The 17,694-nt window shown below is 42.6% G+C and overlaps 1 protein-coding gene across 2 annotated transcripts in view; it reads right to left on the reverse strand.

Annotated features, from left to right (window-relative positions):
- Positions 1-17,694, reverse strand: part of URI1 (URI1 prefoldin like chaperone) — a 53,764-nt gene that overhangs the window by 15,909 nt on the left and 20,161 nt on the right. For both annotated transcript variants that reach the window (XM_044427647.1, XM_044427648.1), the window contains exons 3-4: positions 16,305-16,383; positions 14,420-14,555 (exon numbers count right to left, since the gene is read on the reverse strand). In XM_044427647.1, the coding sequence (XP_044283582.1) occupies positions 14,420-14,555; positions 16,305-16,383 (215 nt within the window). The remainder of the gene's footprint in view (positions 1-14,419; positions 14,556-16,304; positions 16,384-17,694) is intronic.

The raw sequence follows: 17,694 nt of genomic DNA on the forward strand, positions 1-17,694 counted from the left end.
AACCTGTCCTTCAAATTATATGCAAAATCAAAGCCAGCCTCATTTCAATTCTAAAAGACTGCATTGCTGTTGACAAACATTGAACAGGTAGAAAGAAATTTTACCTGTCCGGTTGCTAATCTTTTGGGGAACAAAACCCCATTTACACAGCAGTATGGAAATTAGTTTCACAAAACTTTGTTGGGCAGAATGGAAAGCCTGCTCAAACGTTGTTTGCATACAGAGCTATTAGATATTGGCAACTTAAAGTAAACAGAAATCTAATTCTGAAATGTTTAGCTTATCAAATAGGTCTGTTTATAGTACATCAACAGTCAGGGGTTGTTACAAACTGTCAGAATGGGCAAGGCATCCAAGGTCTTTATTCAAATCACTCTTGGTGTTTAACAAGGTTATACGTTTTAACTTACAAACAAATCTTGAAAAATGTTTGAACTGCAATAGTTTGGGAGTACACAACCTCGCATAAAACCCACCCATCACTTTCCCATGCTTTGGGTTTGTTCATATTTTAAGTAAGATGACATTACATCTAAATCCATTGGGAACCAATCGTTTTGGTGCAAATGAACGGGTCAATTTCTTTTTCTATTTTTAATGTTATCTTCAGGCAGCATCCTTAAAACTGCCAATTTCAATCAACTTCTCAGATCAGCAACTGATAGAAAAGGCTATGTCGAAATAAAATCTCACACTTATCTACAATTAAAAGCCAATTCTGCTCTTCGCATTACAATGGACATATATACCTGCCCGGCATCTAAGATCTGAAGTGGAGGTCCTTCTTTGGGAGCACTCTTTGAAGGAGATCAGAAGAGTGGCTACTCAGGGAAGGGTCTTCCCTGTGGTGGAACGTAAGCTATGGAATGGGCTTCCCAGAGAAGTGCGCATGGGACCGATGCTTTTTGCATTTCAGCACCAGGCCAAAACCATTTTATATCCTCATTATTTTAAATGTTAGTAGTGTTTTAAGATTGGATTTTATACATTATTATCTGGATGCTATACATTATTCATTTATTTTATTGTATTATCGCCCTGAGACACTGTAAAGGGTGGGATATAAAAGCTTTAAATAGATAAATAATACAATGCTACCCTATACACAGACATTCTGCATGTAGTAATGTCCATGCTCATGGACAATTACGAGAGTTAAAGTCCGACACATCTGAAGGACACCAAGCTTCACTACTGCACATTTGAAGGGTAATTTCCACTAAAAAGCTGTGATGGTGTAGAATCTCAGAAAGAAATATCTTACCATCACTTGCTACCTGATCCTCTGGAGATGGCAGGATGGAACGCTTGCATTCAAAGCCTAGATGGGACAATGATCCTACTCAAAATAAGGCAATGTGATATACCCCTGTCTGTAAGAATTTCTGGATCTCTGTCTTTTATTGCATATCTCACTTTCCCCATCCTTCAAAAGTCGCATCATTCTTTAAAGGGACCATCAGCAAAAATATGAGCGCATGGCTAAAATCCTGGCAGGGAACTCCATTTGGGGTGTCTGCGCTACATAAATCATGTAATAAAATCTGAAAACCAGCCTGTTTAAGTGCATTTTATAAAACATAAGGGTGAAATTTTAATTTTCAGTATTATTACTGTGACAAAGATGGAAAATTATTGGCTGAAAAGGAAATGTAACCTTGCTAAGGACTGGGACAGAGGGTACAATTAAGTCTTAAGCTAATAATATTAATAGACCCATACTCATCATTCTCTTCCATTAATACAAATGCAAATTATCTACAGGACAGCATTCATTCTTGAAGAGTTTTATACAGAAATTCCGTAAGATTTTACAACTACTGTTTCTGTCTATAGTGATGAAGCAAGATAATTTCTACAGAATTAAAGCAGATCTCATGGCTCAATAAGCATTAAATGCTTTATCCAACACTTTGTTACTTTCAAAGGCTATGATTCCCAAGAATTCTTTAGAAATTAAAGGTTTCTCACTTGTGACCAAATAAATTATAATTCTGAATCACAGGACCTTTGTGACCTTTCTGGGCCATAATTTCTTCAAAAATCTATCATATAACGATGCAACCTGAGATTGCGAAACTCTGATCTTGCACAGATATGTAAGCATTATTGCTTTAAATGGCATGGATACACCTGCATATCTGTGGATTAACTGCTTATTAGTCACAATTAGGTGGGCATTAGCCTGGACTGTAGCACTTCAAATGACAGTAAGGGGAAATCACAGTTCTGGAGGTTTCCTCAAACATGCCAACAACTCACACAGTAGCAGAAGGGCTACAATTTGTGAAGGAGAGGGCTACACAAACCCCCACAGCTTCCATACTTCCGTCTGAAGTGGCAGTCCGAAATTCCATGGACTGCGCCAGTATCAGCCAATGGCATGGGGACCACACGTACATACAGGGATGCGCTGCTTTGGGGAGGACTGGGGGGCCATTTCCTTCCTATGAGCTTTAGAGGCCATTGGTGGAGGCTAATCCTGCTCCTATAACCCTAATAGTCTTTTTCTACACAAGTCTTTTTTCTATGTATCACCTCTGAATTCACTGGGCCGCACACAGAACAATGGTGAGACACAAGCAGTCTGCGGGCTCCAGGTTGTACACCCCCGTTTATTGCCTCAGTCTGTCCCCTCATTCTGTGCAACAGGTAAATTGTGCTTGAGAACTGGCTAGCGTGAGCTGCTCGACCTTCTTAAAAGAATGAACACAAAGATGCTTTCAAGTATGGCAGATGTCTTTGTAACAGACAAATCCCAAGGACCATTCCATTCTTTTACAACACTGTATTTTATTGTATGGTGTTATTCAAAAGAAAATATACATAAATGTAAAAATGCTAATTCCAGGAGCCAGCAAAGGACCAAGATGCTCCAGAGCATCCCTTTCCCTCCTTTTTTGAGCTTCAAGAATCTTTAAAAATTTGCAAGAAGGACTGTGAAGATTGTTGGCCAACTTTGTCACCTTAGAGAACAGTGACATGTTTTCCCAGTGAACTCTATTAGCTCTGCTATCTATTTCAGTCAGCCAGCAAAGAAAACACGTTCTTTAGCATCAGAGATGAGGAACAATGTTTAAATCTATATGAGTATGTACATGAATTAGTTTAATGCATAGATTAAATCCAATATGCGACTTTTCTTTTCAAGATGAAGCTTCGCTGCCGCTCTCCTCCTGCGGTGCAGCCCAGTTCCTAACGGGATGGGGACCCCTGATGGAGATCACCATGTAATTCTCCAATGCACCTAAGCAGTCTTTTCCTAGTGGCCATCTCCAAGGAAAGTCAGCTTAAAATCAATGCAATTTGTCCATGGCTCTATCAGTACTAAGCTGCAAAGGTCTGATTAACATACTGTGCAATGCTTAATGGTTATGAAGCACTCACAATAAAGTAAAAAGTATGTGTGAGTGTACATACACATAAAACAACTGCTAATAACAATAAAACATAGTGACTGCGAACATACATCCAGGCAAGGGGCTTCTCTGCATGAAGCGTTAAAGCCTGCGTTTTACTTGACACTCCTTCCATTTTCACCGTGGAAGGAAAAATGTGCCCTTTAAACCATTCCTCACCCCCCAGGTTGTATTTTTCTGCCTTTCTATATATTCTATTAACCAACCACAAGATGGCAGTGCTGTATAGCTGCACTGCAGCAGATAAACAACTTCTCATGAGGTTTTTGTTCCAGAATTCTGTGGTTCACAATTTAATGCCAGACTTTTTGTATTCTAAAGAAAACTGCACGCAGAGTCTGGAAAATGCAGAAGCTCTGGAGAACACCACTGCTGAGAAGTCCTGCAAATTTCTGTGAGTGACGGGCTACAAGAGCGCAATAAATGCCTTGTGCAGAGAAGCACAAAATCACCCAGTAACCCTTTCATCTGTAGAATACAGAGATCTTTTGGACAGACTCTCATAATGGAGATGCTTTACCCCTAGCTAACTTTCTATTATCCATACGAGAGCTCCATTCATATTTAATACTATGCACTGATCGTGCCCTATGCAGATGAAGAACACTTGTATTTTATAGGTAGCTCTGGCTGCTAAATATTAATTTCTGAATAGACAATGCCCATCCGCAAATTGAATGAAGAGTGCTCAATGTTAGAGGGAAACTTCACAAATCTCACTGCAATCCTACATAGATATGCTTAGAAGGAAGCACGCAGGTTTGACTACGGTGGTGCCTCGGTCCACGAACATCTCAGTTCATGACCAAATCGGATCATGGACAAAAATTTCGGAAAAATGTTGCCTCCTTTCGTGAACTCCGCATCGGGTGACGACCACGATTGCGGCCATATTCGCGCACGATCCCGATCCCGCCCATCTTCCCCGCTCGCGGTTGCAGACAGACCTGTGGTCACTTGCTGTGAAGCTTTTTCGTGTGCTTTTTAGCACATACTGTACTGTAAAGTATTATTCAATAATAATATTGAATAACGGTTCCAAAGAAAGCGCAGAGCAAGCACAGTGGTAAAAAGAACGTGCAGAGCAGTAATGAAGGTGAGAAGAACGTGCAGATTTTTCGCCAAAATTGACCCTGCAGCTAAGAGACAAAGAAGAGAGGAAACCCCTGAAGGAGATCTCCCCGATGTCCTTATGGAGGGGGGCTCTCCCTCCAAACAGTAACCTCCCCGGCACCTAGGTTAGTGTTCTCTACTGTACTGTAGTTCGTTACTTCGTTGTTCTTTGTTACTTTGTTTCAAATTTGTGATTTTAAAAAATATTTACAGAACGGATTAACCTTATTTACATTGAACCTTATGGGGGAATTTGACTTGGTTTGCGACCACGTTCATCGGGGTCAGAACAGATTCACCTTATTTATATTGAAACTTATGGGGGAATTTGACTTGGTTTGCGACCAATTTGGGTTGCAACCAGAATCGTGGAACGAATTAAGTTCATGAACCAAGGTACCACTATATTAATTTCTTCCAATGGAGATATGGAAGAATATTGAATAATATGAATATTGGAGATATTATTACATTATATTTCTATACTGTCCATAGCTGCGCAGTTCACAACATTTAAGTCTCCCATCCAGATTTCAGCCAGGCCCAGCCCTGCTCAGCTTCCAAAATTAGGCAGAATTAGACACTTCAGGCTATATGGAAGCTTTTATTTTGTGTGAACATCATGGCACAGCATCACCATATTGCAGAATTCCCTTATGCAACTGGTGTTCTGAAAGTAAACCGTCTGCAATCGTACTGTTATAATTCACAAAATATAATCCATCCAACACTTAATCAAGGCACAAACATATATAGTGTAAAAGCATGCTAATGCTGCTTTTGGCTGGAGATGCGATTGTGGACTTTCTTTGGGGAGAGCTGGAAAAAAAATATAACGAGAGCATTGTTTACCCTAATATGTTGGAGGTGGAGGGCAACACGTTGCGGAGGTACTAAGGCGTCAGCAAGAGCTGTTAATTTGACATGTGGGTGTTAAGGCACAGTAAAGAAGTTTCCTTTAATGTAACTTGTTATTTTCTTGCTTTTAAGGGATTGTGTAGGAGGATTTGGCACCAAAGAAACTATATCAAGATATTAACAAAGTTTTTATGGGAAGGGGGGGTCTTCCATATACATTTGAGGGATATTAAAAGCATACCTAATGGATGGTAATTAGATACCAAATTTGCAAGTATGATTTGTGGCTTTGGAAGTGTATTTGCCAGCACCCTTCTGTTTGGATCAGGAAATACAGCTGAGCTCTGTTCTCTGTCCAGTATTCTCTGGGTCTTGTGATAGAGACTATAGTTGCTTTTGGACGGCATTAAGGAGGTTCCTTTCGCCATTTGGGCTTCCGCGCAGCCATTCTGTACTTCAATGGCTTTCCCCACTGAGGGCTTGCTGTCACAGGCTACGGTATATGGCGACCTCTCTGGTACACAGAAGCATGGCTGAACACAGAAAGAGCTCTGCAGGAACAGATCGCGTGGCTGGCTAGCAACCTGATTCACACAGTGGCAAACCACATTCTTCACCCATCCTGGAGGCACAGGTCCTTCCTGACTTTCAGCACATGTGCACCCTGCTAAAGCCTGGTATTCAGTGGATTTAGTCTCTGTGAAACCTTATTATTAGGTCTATATTCCACTTACATCAAACTCTAAGTGGGTTGCTGCTTCCCTTGCTGCTCTCAATCTTATCTCCAAAACAACAACCCTGTGAGGTAGGCTGGGCTGAGAGTCTGTGACTGGCCCAAAGTCACCCAGTTGGCTCCATGGCCGAGTAAGAGTTCCAGTTCTGCACTCTTAACAATCACACTGCACTGGCTCTCACACTGAGGACCTATAGTTATTACAGCAAATGACAATAGGTAAGAGTTTTCCTCCATTAACATGCCTCACGTGGAAAATATTAGCAATGAAGATTGGAAAATGTTTGGACAAAGAGGATATTAAAATGTATGTGAGGAAGAAGAAAGCAAAATTTCTAAAAAAAAGGTATGGAAGTGGTACCTAACTCCAGTGAAGCTGACTTATACAGAGAATAATATTTCATGTTGGAGATTATTATTATTATTATTAGAACATTTGCCGCCCCTTGCCGAAGCCTCGGGGCGGCTTACGACACAATAAAATACAATACAAAAATAACAATATAAAATTAAAATTAATAATATAAAATAAATAAAAAATATAAACGATATAAAAGGAGTTAGAAAAGTTATAAAAGAAAAGAAGTCGCCCTGGCCAGATGTGGTCGTGAACTGGGTACATATTTCCGTATGTGATGGGAATGCATATATAATGAAATTTTGGAAAAAAGGTTTTTAAATAGTGCAGTAAAATATTAAGTCTAAATACAGATGTATGCCCTGAGATTTCATTACTTTCAATATTTGATTTAAAAAATGGTGCTGGAATAATAAAGAATTAATAACAAATTTAATAACTGCAAGACTAATTCTAACTAAGAACTAGAAAATAAAATATGATTACCAGTTGTCTAATTGATATACAGAGGTTTGGAATTTAGCTCTTAATGGTAAATTAACATGTGATATTAAAGTAAGAAAAGGACACATAAAGAAAAATAAGTTTAAGGAGATTTAGGGTGTGTTTATTAAGTTTTAAAGAAAGGGAAAGGATTTGAGGCATCAAAACAATCATTACAATTTTGGAAGGAGGAATGTCCTGAAATGTTTGAAAGTTTTTCATTTGAGACCTGTATCCTTGGTCCTGGTCGCAGGAAGCACAATAGTGTAGTGATTATTTTATTGTACATCAAATGCCCATGTGTGCATTTTAAATGTATCTTAAAATTTAAATTTTAAAATTTGCTTGTATTTTAGATTGGAAATGAATAAAAATACTTTTTAAAATGTTTCACGCCATTGGCAAAGTAGAAACCCCTGTGGCAGGGAATGCAATTGATGTGTTTATACGTTGTGTGACAGGAGCACCTGAAGTGAATCGAGCGGCATGCAGTTCCAGTGTTTATGGCAAGAGTGGTGGAAATGGAAGTGGTGGAATCTCTGTGCCTTCTCTCCACACATGCATCAGTGACCATCATTAAGTTTAGTCTGGTGCTTCAATTCAGTTCCTCAAAATGCTTTAACAGAGGTAGAAAACCTAATCTGGAGAAGTCTGAATAAATGTTCTGCAGACTGGGAGAGGCTTGTGGTAGTTAACTTCCCGGAGCAAAACCAAACTTTTTTTGCCCTGCAAAGATTCAGGGATGGTTGAGACACACATGCTGATCACGTAGCATTTCCAACCTCAAGTGATGTCCTGTATGTTTGAATGGGCCATCTATGTTGTAAGCCGCCCCGAGGCTTCGGCGAATGGGGCGGCATAAAAATGTTTTAATAAATAAAATAAATAAAATGAACCTCCACAGCACCTCTCATCATCCGAAGCACAACCTGTTCAGCTAAGTCTATCTGTGCATTCAGCAGCCGAGGGACCAGAAATCCATTAGCATCCATGCATGTGTGAGCCAGTTCCTAATTCTACCTATCCTCCAGATAAAAGTGCCTCTGATGTTGGCTAACTCAAATGGATTAAGATAGGAAATGGGTGGGTGGTAAGGGGATGAGGAGGAAGAAAGTTTAGATATTCTGTGTCTGGGTAGCAAATGTCTCGATTTTTTTTTTTTTTTTTTTTTTTAAGAATGCTGCTGATGAAGAAACTGGTACTCCCTTCTTCAACACCTTCTCAGGGTCTGATAGCAGATCTTAGAGCTGCTGCATCATGGGAATATTAACCTGACATCACTCCTTCTCTGGAGGCCCTGGTCAAGCGTCTCCCTCTTGACACAAACTTCCTTGCAAGGTTGTTAAGTTTAAGGATGCCTTTCTAGTTTTAGAAAGATGTATTAGCATCCTACCCTTTTCCTGCCATCACTCATCCCTCACCAAACTAATTTTCACAAGTCCATTCAAGAGTACCAAGACAGGAAGCCTCGCTCCTGCCTTCAACTGACCAAGCAACTAAGTGGCCCATCTTTCCTTCTTGCACAAAACATGGTCCCAACAGGCCAATCAGCAAATGGGGAGATGGAACAATGAATCCTGTCTGGCTCCAAAGGCCAACAGAGCAACGTTCATTACGGGAAGCATAAAATAGGTGAGGAAAAGGAAAGCAGAAAGCAGTTGGTACGGCCAGTACTAAAAACGACGTGGCATTCTATTCAGCACACTGAGCTGCCTGCATCTAAGCTGAGAAATCCACCAGAGAAAAGAAGCTTCTGCAGACACCTGGCCCTCTTTGAATTCAGAAGTGCCTTTCCAGTTGGTCAAAGATGGATGAGGAGGGACAAATCATAAAGAAACTTATGCCAAGTTTTATGCTATTTAATCGGTGAGATCATAACGGATAGCTTAGAGGCAACTGACCTCTAAGGGGGTCCATGCAGACTGGGCATGCTCGAGGAAAGGCAATCACTGTTGGAGTTTACCTTCAACAAGTGAGAATCGGCAAGGACGAGGCCAATGCTTTGCTGTCAAACGGGCTTGCAGATTTTTTTGAAGGGGATGCTGGTTGGAGGAGTGCATGAAACGTAATCACTATTCCAACCACTGCAGGGCAGAGGCAGGATGGCTGAAGCATTAATGGCACTGCTTGTGCGCACTGATCAGGAATTGTACTGGTGACAGCAACCACATGGGGAGGAAGCGCATTAATTCACAGCAATGGGGGCGGGTGGACAGACGGACGGACACCCTGCACAGCCCCTTCTGGCACACGCGCCCACACAAGACCACAGCACGGTGCTCCCGGTCCACTGGCCCCGGCAGCAAGGCAAGCAATAGCCTCACTGCTGTGCTTCCTCAGGCACCTCCACAGGAAAAGGACGTACAGAGAGGAGGAGGGAGAGCCTGCTTAGCGATGCACCGGCAGAGCTCTCTGGGCAGGACACCCACAGCCCTCCTGGGACTAGAATGCAAGGCTCGGGGGGGGGGGGGGGGGAAAACCCCCCAGGGGGGGCCCGGGGGGCCCCCCAGGGGGGGGCCCCCCCCCCCCCCCCGGGAGAAAAAGGGAGGGGGGGGGGGGGGGGGGGGTTGCAAAGCACCCAAGGCAGGCGCCGTGACACTCCACAAGGGCAAGCCCACGCTCACATGAGGAAGGAAAACCCCAGTGGCTCTCTCCACAGGACTGGGATGCAAAGGAGAGGGCCCCGAGCCCCAGCAGGAGGAAGGGGAATTTCACTGCCTCGCCTGTGCTGCACTGGCCAGTCCCAGGGCCAGCCTGCAGTCCACACGAAGCAGTTCTCCGACCACAAAGTCACGGCAGCAGCCGGGAAGGCACATCAAGGGGTCTACGTCTTCTCTCCCGTCCCATCCCCACTGCAGATATCAAAAGCACAAGGATGATGGGGGCAACCCAGTCTAGAACAGCCCACGTTTTATAGGCTGGAAGAAGAGGGGCTCTTCCGGCCAGGCATACCAAAGTCCTTCCAGAGGCTGACTGGGTGGCCCCATAAGCCTCCCTCTCTCCCCCACCTCACCATGACCCCAAGCGATTAATTCATCTCTGCCATTTGGGCTAAGGCCAGTCTGCCTAGGCGGGCTTCCCTCGCCCTCCTCAGGGGATGGGTTCACAAGCCCCCGCGCAGCCCAGGATACTCGCCCGGCACAGCAGAGGAAATCTGAGCGACCGGAGAGGGACCCTCTGCTCCGAAGGCCTGCCCGACCCCTCAAAGCCCCATCCTGAATTCAGCTGAAGCCAGGATTCTACCAGAGGGTGGGATCCCTGGCTGCTTCTCTCTAGCAACAAGGAAACAACAGCCTCTGATGTTTATTATTATTCCCGATTATTAGTCATCTCTCAACTGATTCCTCTGGGGTGAGCTAGAACAATTAAAACAAAATGACAGCAGAGAAAATAACAGAAATTCCATGTTAAAATCCAGCACTAGCATAGTGCATAAAATGGGACATCGCCACAATTAAATCACTCTATTGCCCAGAGATCTGCACACAATTCTGCAGGACTAAAACTAATACAACGGTCAAATGCTGTCAGAAATTCAGGAGGCATACGATCCTGAAAGGGAAGGGCGTATGAGCAGGGCTGCCAACCCTGTGGCCCAGCCGGGCTGGGCAGCGGCTTAACCAACGGCTGAGTAGCCTGCGCTGTGGCCCTGGGGACACCAGCATCAAGCTGGAAGCACCTGTACCTGTTGCACAGGTGCCCACCATGCTGCTTGCAAGAGTGCAGAAATCTGCCTGGAGCAAATTCCACAGTGGAGCAGCTGGGAAACTGATCGCTACTGTGGGTCATGGGAAGGGGTCCCTTGTGGCCAGCCAGAAACAGGGTGAGCGAAGAATCACATAGCCGGGTAAGTGTCCTGGGAGAGCAGAGGGAGACACAGAGGGGGAAGGCTCTGAGCAACGGCTCACAGCACTCGCAGGTAGCCCCTGAGCCTGCATGATTCAGAGGTGGAAGGAGGAGAGGAGAGGAGAGGAGAGGAGAGGAGAGGAGAGGAGAGGAGAGGGAATGCGGCCAACTCCAGCATCACTCTGCCGTCCCTGCATTCGGAGAGCGTCATTCGGAGAGCAAATGCCTAGCAAGTACTTGGCCAGCAGCAGCCACGGAAAGAGCTGACCTGCCTGTGAGGGCAAGTCTGGCGTGGTGCAGGAGGCGCTGCCCCCACTGCCTGGGAGGGTGGGTGGGGAAGTGTTCACACAATACAGTTCAGAAAGGACACTGTCTTCACACATGGCAGGAGTGGGAAAAGGAGATGGCAAACGGTTGCTGCAGCTACAGCGTGTGTGGCCTCCTCTCCTTGCTTACCTGGGTGACCTGTCCTGGCAGCCAGCTGCTGAGGTGGAGTGGGGGTGGGCGCTTGTATCTGGAACCCCTCAGTGAGATTCCGATCACGGCTCTAAGCGGAGAACTGCTGCCTGTAGGCGCAAATTCCCCCGTGTGCTCCGAGATCAGGCTGCTTTGTGCAAAACACTGCTTTCATGCCCCCTTCCCGTCACAGCGAGGGTTTAGGGTGCAGTGTTTTGCTAGGCATTTGCAGTGTTTTGCTAGGAAGAGATGAAGCCAGGGCCGCAAACTTAAGGTTCTCTTTGGGGCTGCGGCCTCCCCTTGAGGGGTTGTACTTAGGGCATGCCATGACAGGGTGCGGAAATATAGCGTACCTTACACTCTGCTGTGGCAACATGAAGACAGTTGTTGTCAACATACGGGCATCTCTTTCTTTACCCTTGTTTCATTTAAGTTCTGGGGAGGCAGCTGGGATGGAGTAGCGCTGCTGAAGAGCTGCAGGGCACGAAGTGAAAGGTTTGCTTCCTGTCTGTGTTGCCCTGGACTCCACATGTCTGAGCCGTTCAGCCAACCTAGCCAGTGTGTCCTGCTGGCGCATCGTTCACACTGGAGGCCTCCCTCAGGTCCTGCCAGCACAGGAGGGCTTCTGCTGACTCCTCCAGGTCTGCAGCTGGCAGGACCTGATCCAAGAACCAAATCCTCCATGCTAATAGGATGCATATTACCCAACACCATTAAATAGCCCCATCATCCTGGTCTACTGCAAGTTTTTAATATTCAACAATTTTTATGGAGGACAAAGGTTAACTTTGGGATGAAAAGATCAAACTGCATTTTATTTTTGGATGGAAATGTTTCCTTTCTATGCCGTCTTTTTTAAAGTATAATTCAAGATGCCTTGAAAAAAGCTTAAAAACAACCTAGCTAATAGAGAAAAAAAATATGATGAATGACTCCAATGATTCATAAAATACAGGAGCAGTACATTAAACAAACCATGAATAAAAACAAATATAAAATTCCTATTTCATGATCCTGCATTGTATGCCAGCAGCCAATTTTGACTGGTGCCAATATTTGTATCAAAGGCTGCCTATTGCAATTTTCAACTGCGTCGTATTACAGTACCATATGTTAATGTAATCAGTACTGCCGTTTTGTGAATTCATTTGCAGCGCTGCATCACAGGGACATCTCAGTACACACCCAGGTTCGATCAGAAAGTAATTTACAAAGTTGAAGTTCTGAGATTGTAATTTGCTGCATGTTAACATGACAAAAAAACCTAACTTTTTACATATATATACATTGTGAAATACAAAACAACACAAAAGTACCATTAAAGAACAAAAACAGAACTGAAACATTACAATTTTTGAATAAAATTTAAAATATTGATAGCACTACACACCCACGCACATGCATATACAGAGAGAATTAATATATCACAGAACTTATTACCAATATTACAAATAATTATGCATAGACTTCAATCAAAGCACTCCAATTTCACCCAGTTGTAGATTACACCTAAAGCCCACCCATTCAAAAAACTGAAAGTTTCATTAAATCCTCCACCCACTGGGTTATCACAGGTGATCTCCTATCCTTCCGCTTTTGTAATATTAGTCTTTTAGCTGTCAACAGGGCATGGACAATCCACTGGTGCTGACCTTGTGTTAAGGTAAAAAGACAGGTAAGCTATTCAAAAGAATACGTATATCCTGGAATACTAAACAACTTTCCATCCCAAGATTTATCCAAATAAATACCTCCTCCCTAGCTGCCATTGGGCATGGCTAGGAGAAGGATTAACAGCACTGTACCTTTCTAGATGCCACAGCTGGAGGGAAACATTATGTACTATGGTTTTTATGAGCGCCCAATGCCATCCATTTGGGAAGAGGGTCTAGAAATGAAAATTCAAAACCGGCCAGGGAGGGAATCTTGGAAAAGACCAAAATCTAGTGCAAGTCAACAAATAAGCGCAATGGTATAAGGAAAGGGCAGGGAGTCCAAATTCACATTCTCTGATCAAGAGCTGTAAGGTTACTTATGATGGGGTAGAACCCCGTAAGAATTTACAAAACCAAATGTTCAGCTTCTGGAAATACTTGCCAGATATAAAGATAGAATACTTGCACATATATCATAAACAAATATTACTCTCTTTAAGTGTATTTATCATGCACCGCTGACATATCTTTATAGATGGCCATCTGTCAATGTACCATGAGACTACATTAATCAACTTCATCAAATTTAACGTCAGTTTTTGTGGTATGTCTCTTAGGTCTAGTATTCTCTGCACAAAGTCTAAATTTCCACTTAGATAGCACTCCCTGGGTAGGACCAGAAATCCAGCAACCATGTTTGGTATCAAGATGAAAACTTTTTGGACTTTCTGAAACTTGACACAGGACCAATCTACATGGTCTACCACCCTTACCCTCAGGAAGCTCAGGAAAGCCAAACTCTCTCCATCTAGGCTTCCTCTAGGATGGCAACATGAGTTGTCTATCATTTCTTACTGTTTGTTAATTTGCAGCTTAAAAGATACTATTTAAACTGTTTTATCACCTACACATCAGTATTTTTGTTTTGTTTTTAATTTTTCATAAACTGCATGTGGTGCTATATATCATTTTATTTTTGTAATTGCTTGATGCACAGGAGGAGTTGTATGTTCAGAAGTGTTAGGAAGTTTAAGGAGTATTCAACCATGGCAGCTTCTAAACATGAGAAAGCCAAATGGGCTTCCAGCAACCCCACCTCCACTGCCTCCTACCAAGATCTCTTAGGCTAGGCCAGAGCCGGGAGAAGGAGATTAAATTGTTACTTTGCTAAAGAATACATAATTGGAGATATGTAAGCAGTCCGAGCAGATGGAACTGCTCCAAGATTCAATTAAGCTACTGCAAGGATCTTTGGATTCTACTGAAAGTTGACTTAAGAGAATGGAAAAAATTGACTAGTAAACTTGGAAAATAACTTTCCTGCACATGAGTCCGCAATGCCTCTATGCACAATACAATCTCTGTGCATGTTTCAGTTTTGAAAGCATTTGTTGAGCTCTATCTGTGCCCTAAAGGCATTTCAACCTACACATAATGTTCAGAAGATAGTTGGATATGGAGTTACTGAACTATCATCAAGATTTGGGGAAATACCTACGTTTTTTCCTGTGTTCCACTAGATCAATGGCCTGCTTCGCTGAACATTTTGCAAACCAGTTGTCCCCGAGAAGAACTGTGATCTCATTGGTATGAACCAGTCTTCCCGGCATGAAAGCAAGGGGACCAAAAGGTACCTGCAAAGCAACAGAGCAAAGCGTAAGAAGGGAAGAGCAAGTATGCAGAGCAGTTTCCCCCTAACTTGGTGCCACCACAAATATCAGGCAGTATGCCATGGTTTGGACAAGGCTCCTATAAAGCAAAGTTAATTAATAATGTGGTCCTATATCCTAATTGTGGTTAGCACTGAGCTGTTGCTGGAAGTCAGTACACCCATGAAAAGCAGCAGTGTAAACATATTAATTCAGAACAATGCTAAGTAATCCCTAGCTTTTGTGAATGTACTAGTTTTTTAGTCCATATTCTGTGGTTAACCACCATGGTATCATTTGGCGGCAAGATCCACAGATCAACCACCACAAACTACCACAACCACCATGGTCAAAACTCATGAGAAGCAATCATGTTCGAACTTCCAGAGGGGTTCTTGTCCCCTTCAGCAAGAACAATAAAGAGCCTTGTAGCACTTTGAGGTCTATCACATTTTCACCTGAAGCATCTGATGAAGTAGACCAGTTTCCATGTAAGTTTATGCCAGAAAACTGGGTGGGGGGATAGTATCTTTACGATACCATAAACTCTTAGTTGTTTCAATCACATTCAGACAGGTTTGAAGCTACAAGAGGAACCAGAAGTGAGCAGAACTCAGTATATTCTAATTTTGTAGCGAACCAGCTTATTCCACCAAGTACAAGAGTTTCTTATTCTTTATTGGTGTACCCAGCTAAGCCTTGTAACGCAACGTGGCATTAGTGGCGATTGCCACATACAAGTCATGAAGCTCATTTAAGGTATAACCTTGTTCACGTTTATACAGAAAAAGGCCTACAACTTCCAGTATACCCTTGACAACACAGCTGGAACATTATATGTGCAGAGCATTGTGCCCTTAAATATAGTACCTGTTATCATCAGGATTAGAGTTAGACAAGAAATAGAGCGTGTTATGTTTTATTACAAGCAGTTTCAGAGCAGCTTTGATCACACTGAAATATAGATTTTGCAATCTACAACCATCAATCCATATTTAACATCCATCTAAAAGCACACAGATTCCTTCTCCTCTTGATTCCTATCAAGAGGAGAAGTCTAACCAAGATTCTCCAAATTGAGGAGGAGGGAGAAAAAATCTCTGGTTCAAGTAAAAGATTTTCAAAGCAAAAACCACATTTTATACCCAAATAGAAGCAAATTCCCAAAACTTTAAACTGGGGGAATATGACTATCTGCTTCTTCTGTACCTCACAGGAAATTATTGTGTACTGTCAATTAGATTTCCAAACGATAAACATAAAAGTGTCTGATCTTGTCATACATCTACCAAAAATATGGATATTACTATACATTTAAAAAAACCTTAGACTGGAAAGAAGAAAACATTTATAATCAATCATTGCTAACTATGATACTTTCATTACGGTAGCTGCAAATAGGTGTAGAGCAGATAGAATGTTTCAAATCTAACCACGGTGTTATGCTCCTTTCATCTTACCTTCTTCTTCAGAGCTAGCCACAATGCATAGGGGTGATTGGCTCAAAGCAGGATTTGCAAATTTGCAGAATTTTCTAAGCATGGTTGCAAATTTATGAGTGTTAACATCAGTACAGGTATATCATTTACAAGGACAACAACAAAACAGGAAGATGAATGCAAGAGGAAGGCAGGAAAATGGTACACAAAGAGCCACATAGTTTATGGCACAGCCACACTTGGTCATGCTAAAACAATCTGTCTTAATATTTCCACTGAACCAAAGAGTACCTACCATAACATCGTAAGATAGTTTATCAGGCAGTGTACTAAGTCGTTCTTGAAGAGCTCCATAGTCACTCTCTACCTTCTTCCTGTTGACAAATTAAAGCCAGGTTACTAGGAATCCCAAATGCTAGTAGGCTTTAGGAGCATGGTAAGATAATACTGCTAACAATGTTTAAATCAGGTTCTTAATATAAAAAAGCAGAGGAAATGAGCTTACACATTACAAAAAGTGAGCCTCTCAGGAAAGGTTTCAAGGCATTCCTAAATTCTTATGCAAAAATGATGTGTGAGGCTAACGTTTAAAATCATGCAAAAGCATGATTCCCAGGCATGGATAATGCTTCTCGGAAGGCAATTTAAAAATGAGGGTTACAGAAATATTTTCTTCGTCAAGCTCCATTAGGCTACAATCTGATACCTACTGGGAGTTAGCCCCACTGAACTCAATGGTACTTACTTCAGAGTAGTTATATGTAAGTTTGCACTGCTTGTAAATCTTAGGATTTTTGACCGAATGGAGTAATGTATGTTATTTATGTAAGCCGTCCTCAGGCTTTTGTGACAGAACGGCATATACATTTCTTAAATAAATAAATAAATAAATAAATAAATAAATAAATAAATAAATAAATAAATGTATTCTTGTTTTTAAAAACTGCTAGAAATACAGCTGAGGTTTAAAGGAGCATGTGAAGAGAATGGGCAACAGGCATTTTTCAAGAAGCTACTCCTTTTGCCTCAAGGTGATGAATGGAAGTAGTTTTAACAGAAAGAGAGGTCTAGCCCATTCCTACAGCTTCAGGGATGGGTACCAGATACAGACTCTGCTCCCAGCTGGCAATCTAGGGTAGGTTCCCACAGCCTGGTGGCTTCAAGATTTGTTGAGCTACAACTTCCAGTATTTCTTAGGTAGCAGCTGAAAGCCATATTCCAATGGATCTTGAGGGCCAGACGGGGAACGGATAGCCTAGACCACTGGTCTGAAAGGACATTTCTGAGAGGACTTTAGCACCCCTACCAAGCATTGCCCCAAGCCTGGGAATCAGAAGTTCTCACGGAGTCAGTACAGTAGCACTGCCAGTCCAAATTCCAGAATCTTCTGCCCTCTTATTGGTTTCATCAACAATTTTGCTGCCTCAAGGCAGCCTGCCTACTCAGGGACTAGCTAAAACTTGGACCTTAGAAGGATAGGAGGAGGAAGGTTTCAGGACTGGGTGTTAGAAAAGTCTCGTTCCATTTGTGCAAGAGTTGTGTTGACTCTGCGGTGCCTGCAAGTGTGCGCAGTTGCCTCCCCCTCCAGCAAACAGTTCTGTGGCCTTTGGGAAGGGTTCAGAAAGAAGACAAGGTGAATTTCAGAGAGGGGAAGGTTCTAAAAACACCCTACCCTACTCTTACTA

Source organism: Varanus komodoensis, unplaced genomic scaffold (assembly GCF_004798865.1).
Source record: "Varanus komodoensis strain SLA01 unplaced genomic scaffold, ASM479886v1 scaffold19, whole genome shotgun sequence".
NCBI classification, from domain to species: domain Eukaryota; kingdom Metazoa; phylum Chordata; class Lepidosauria; order Squamata; family Varanidae; genus Varanus; species Varanus komodoensis.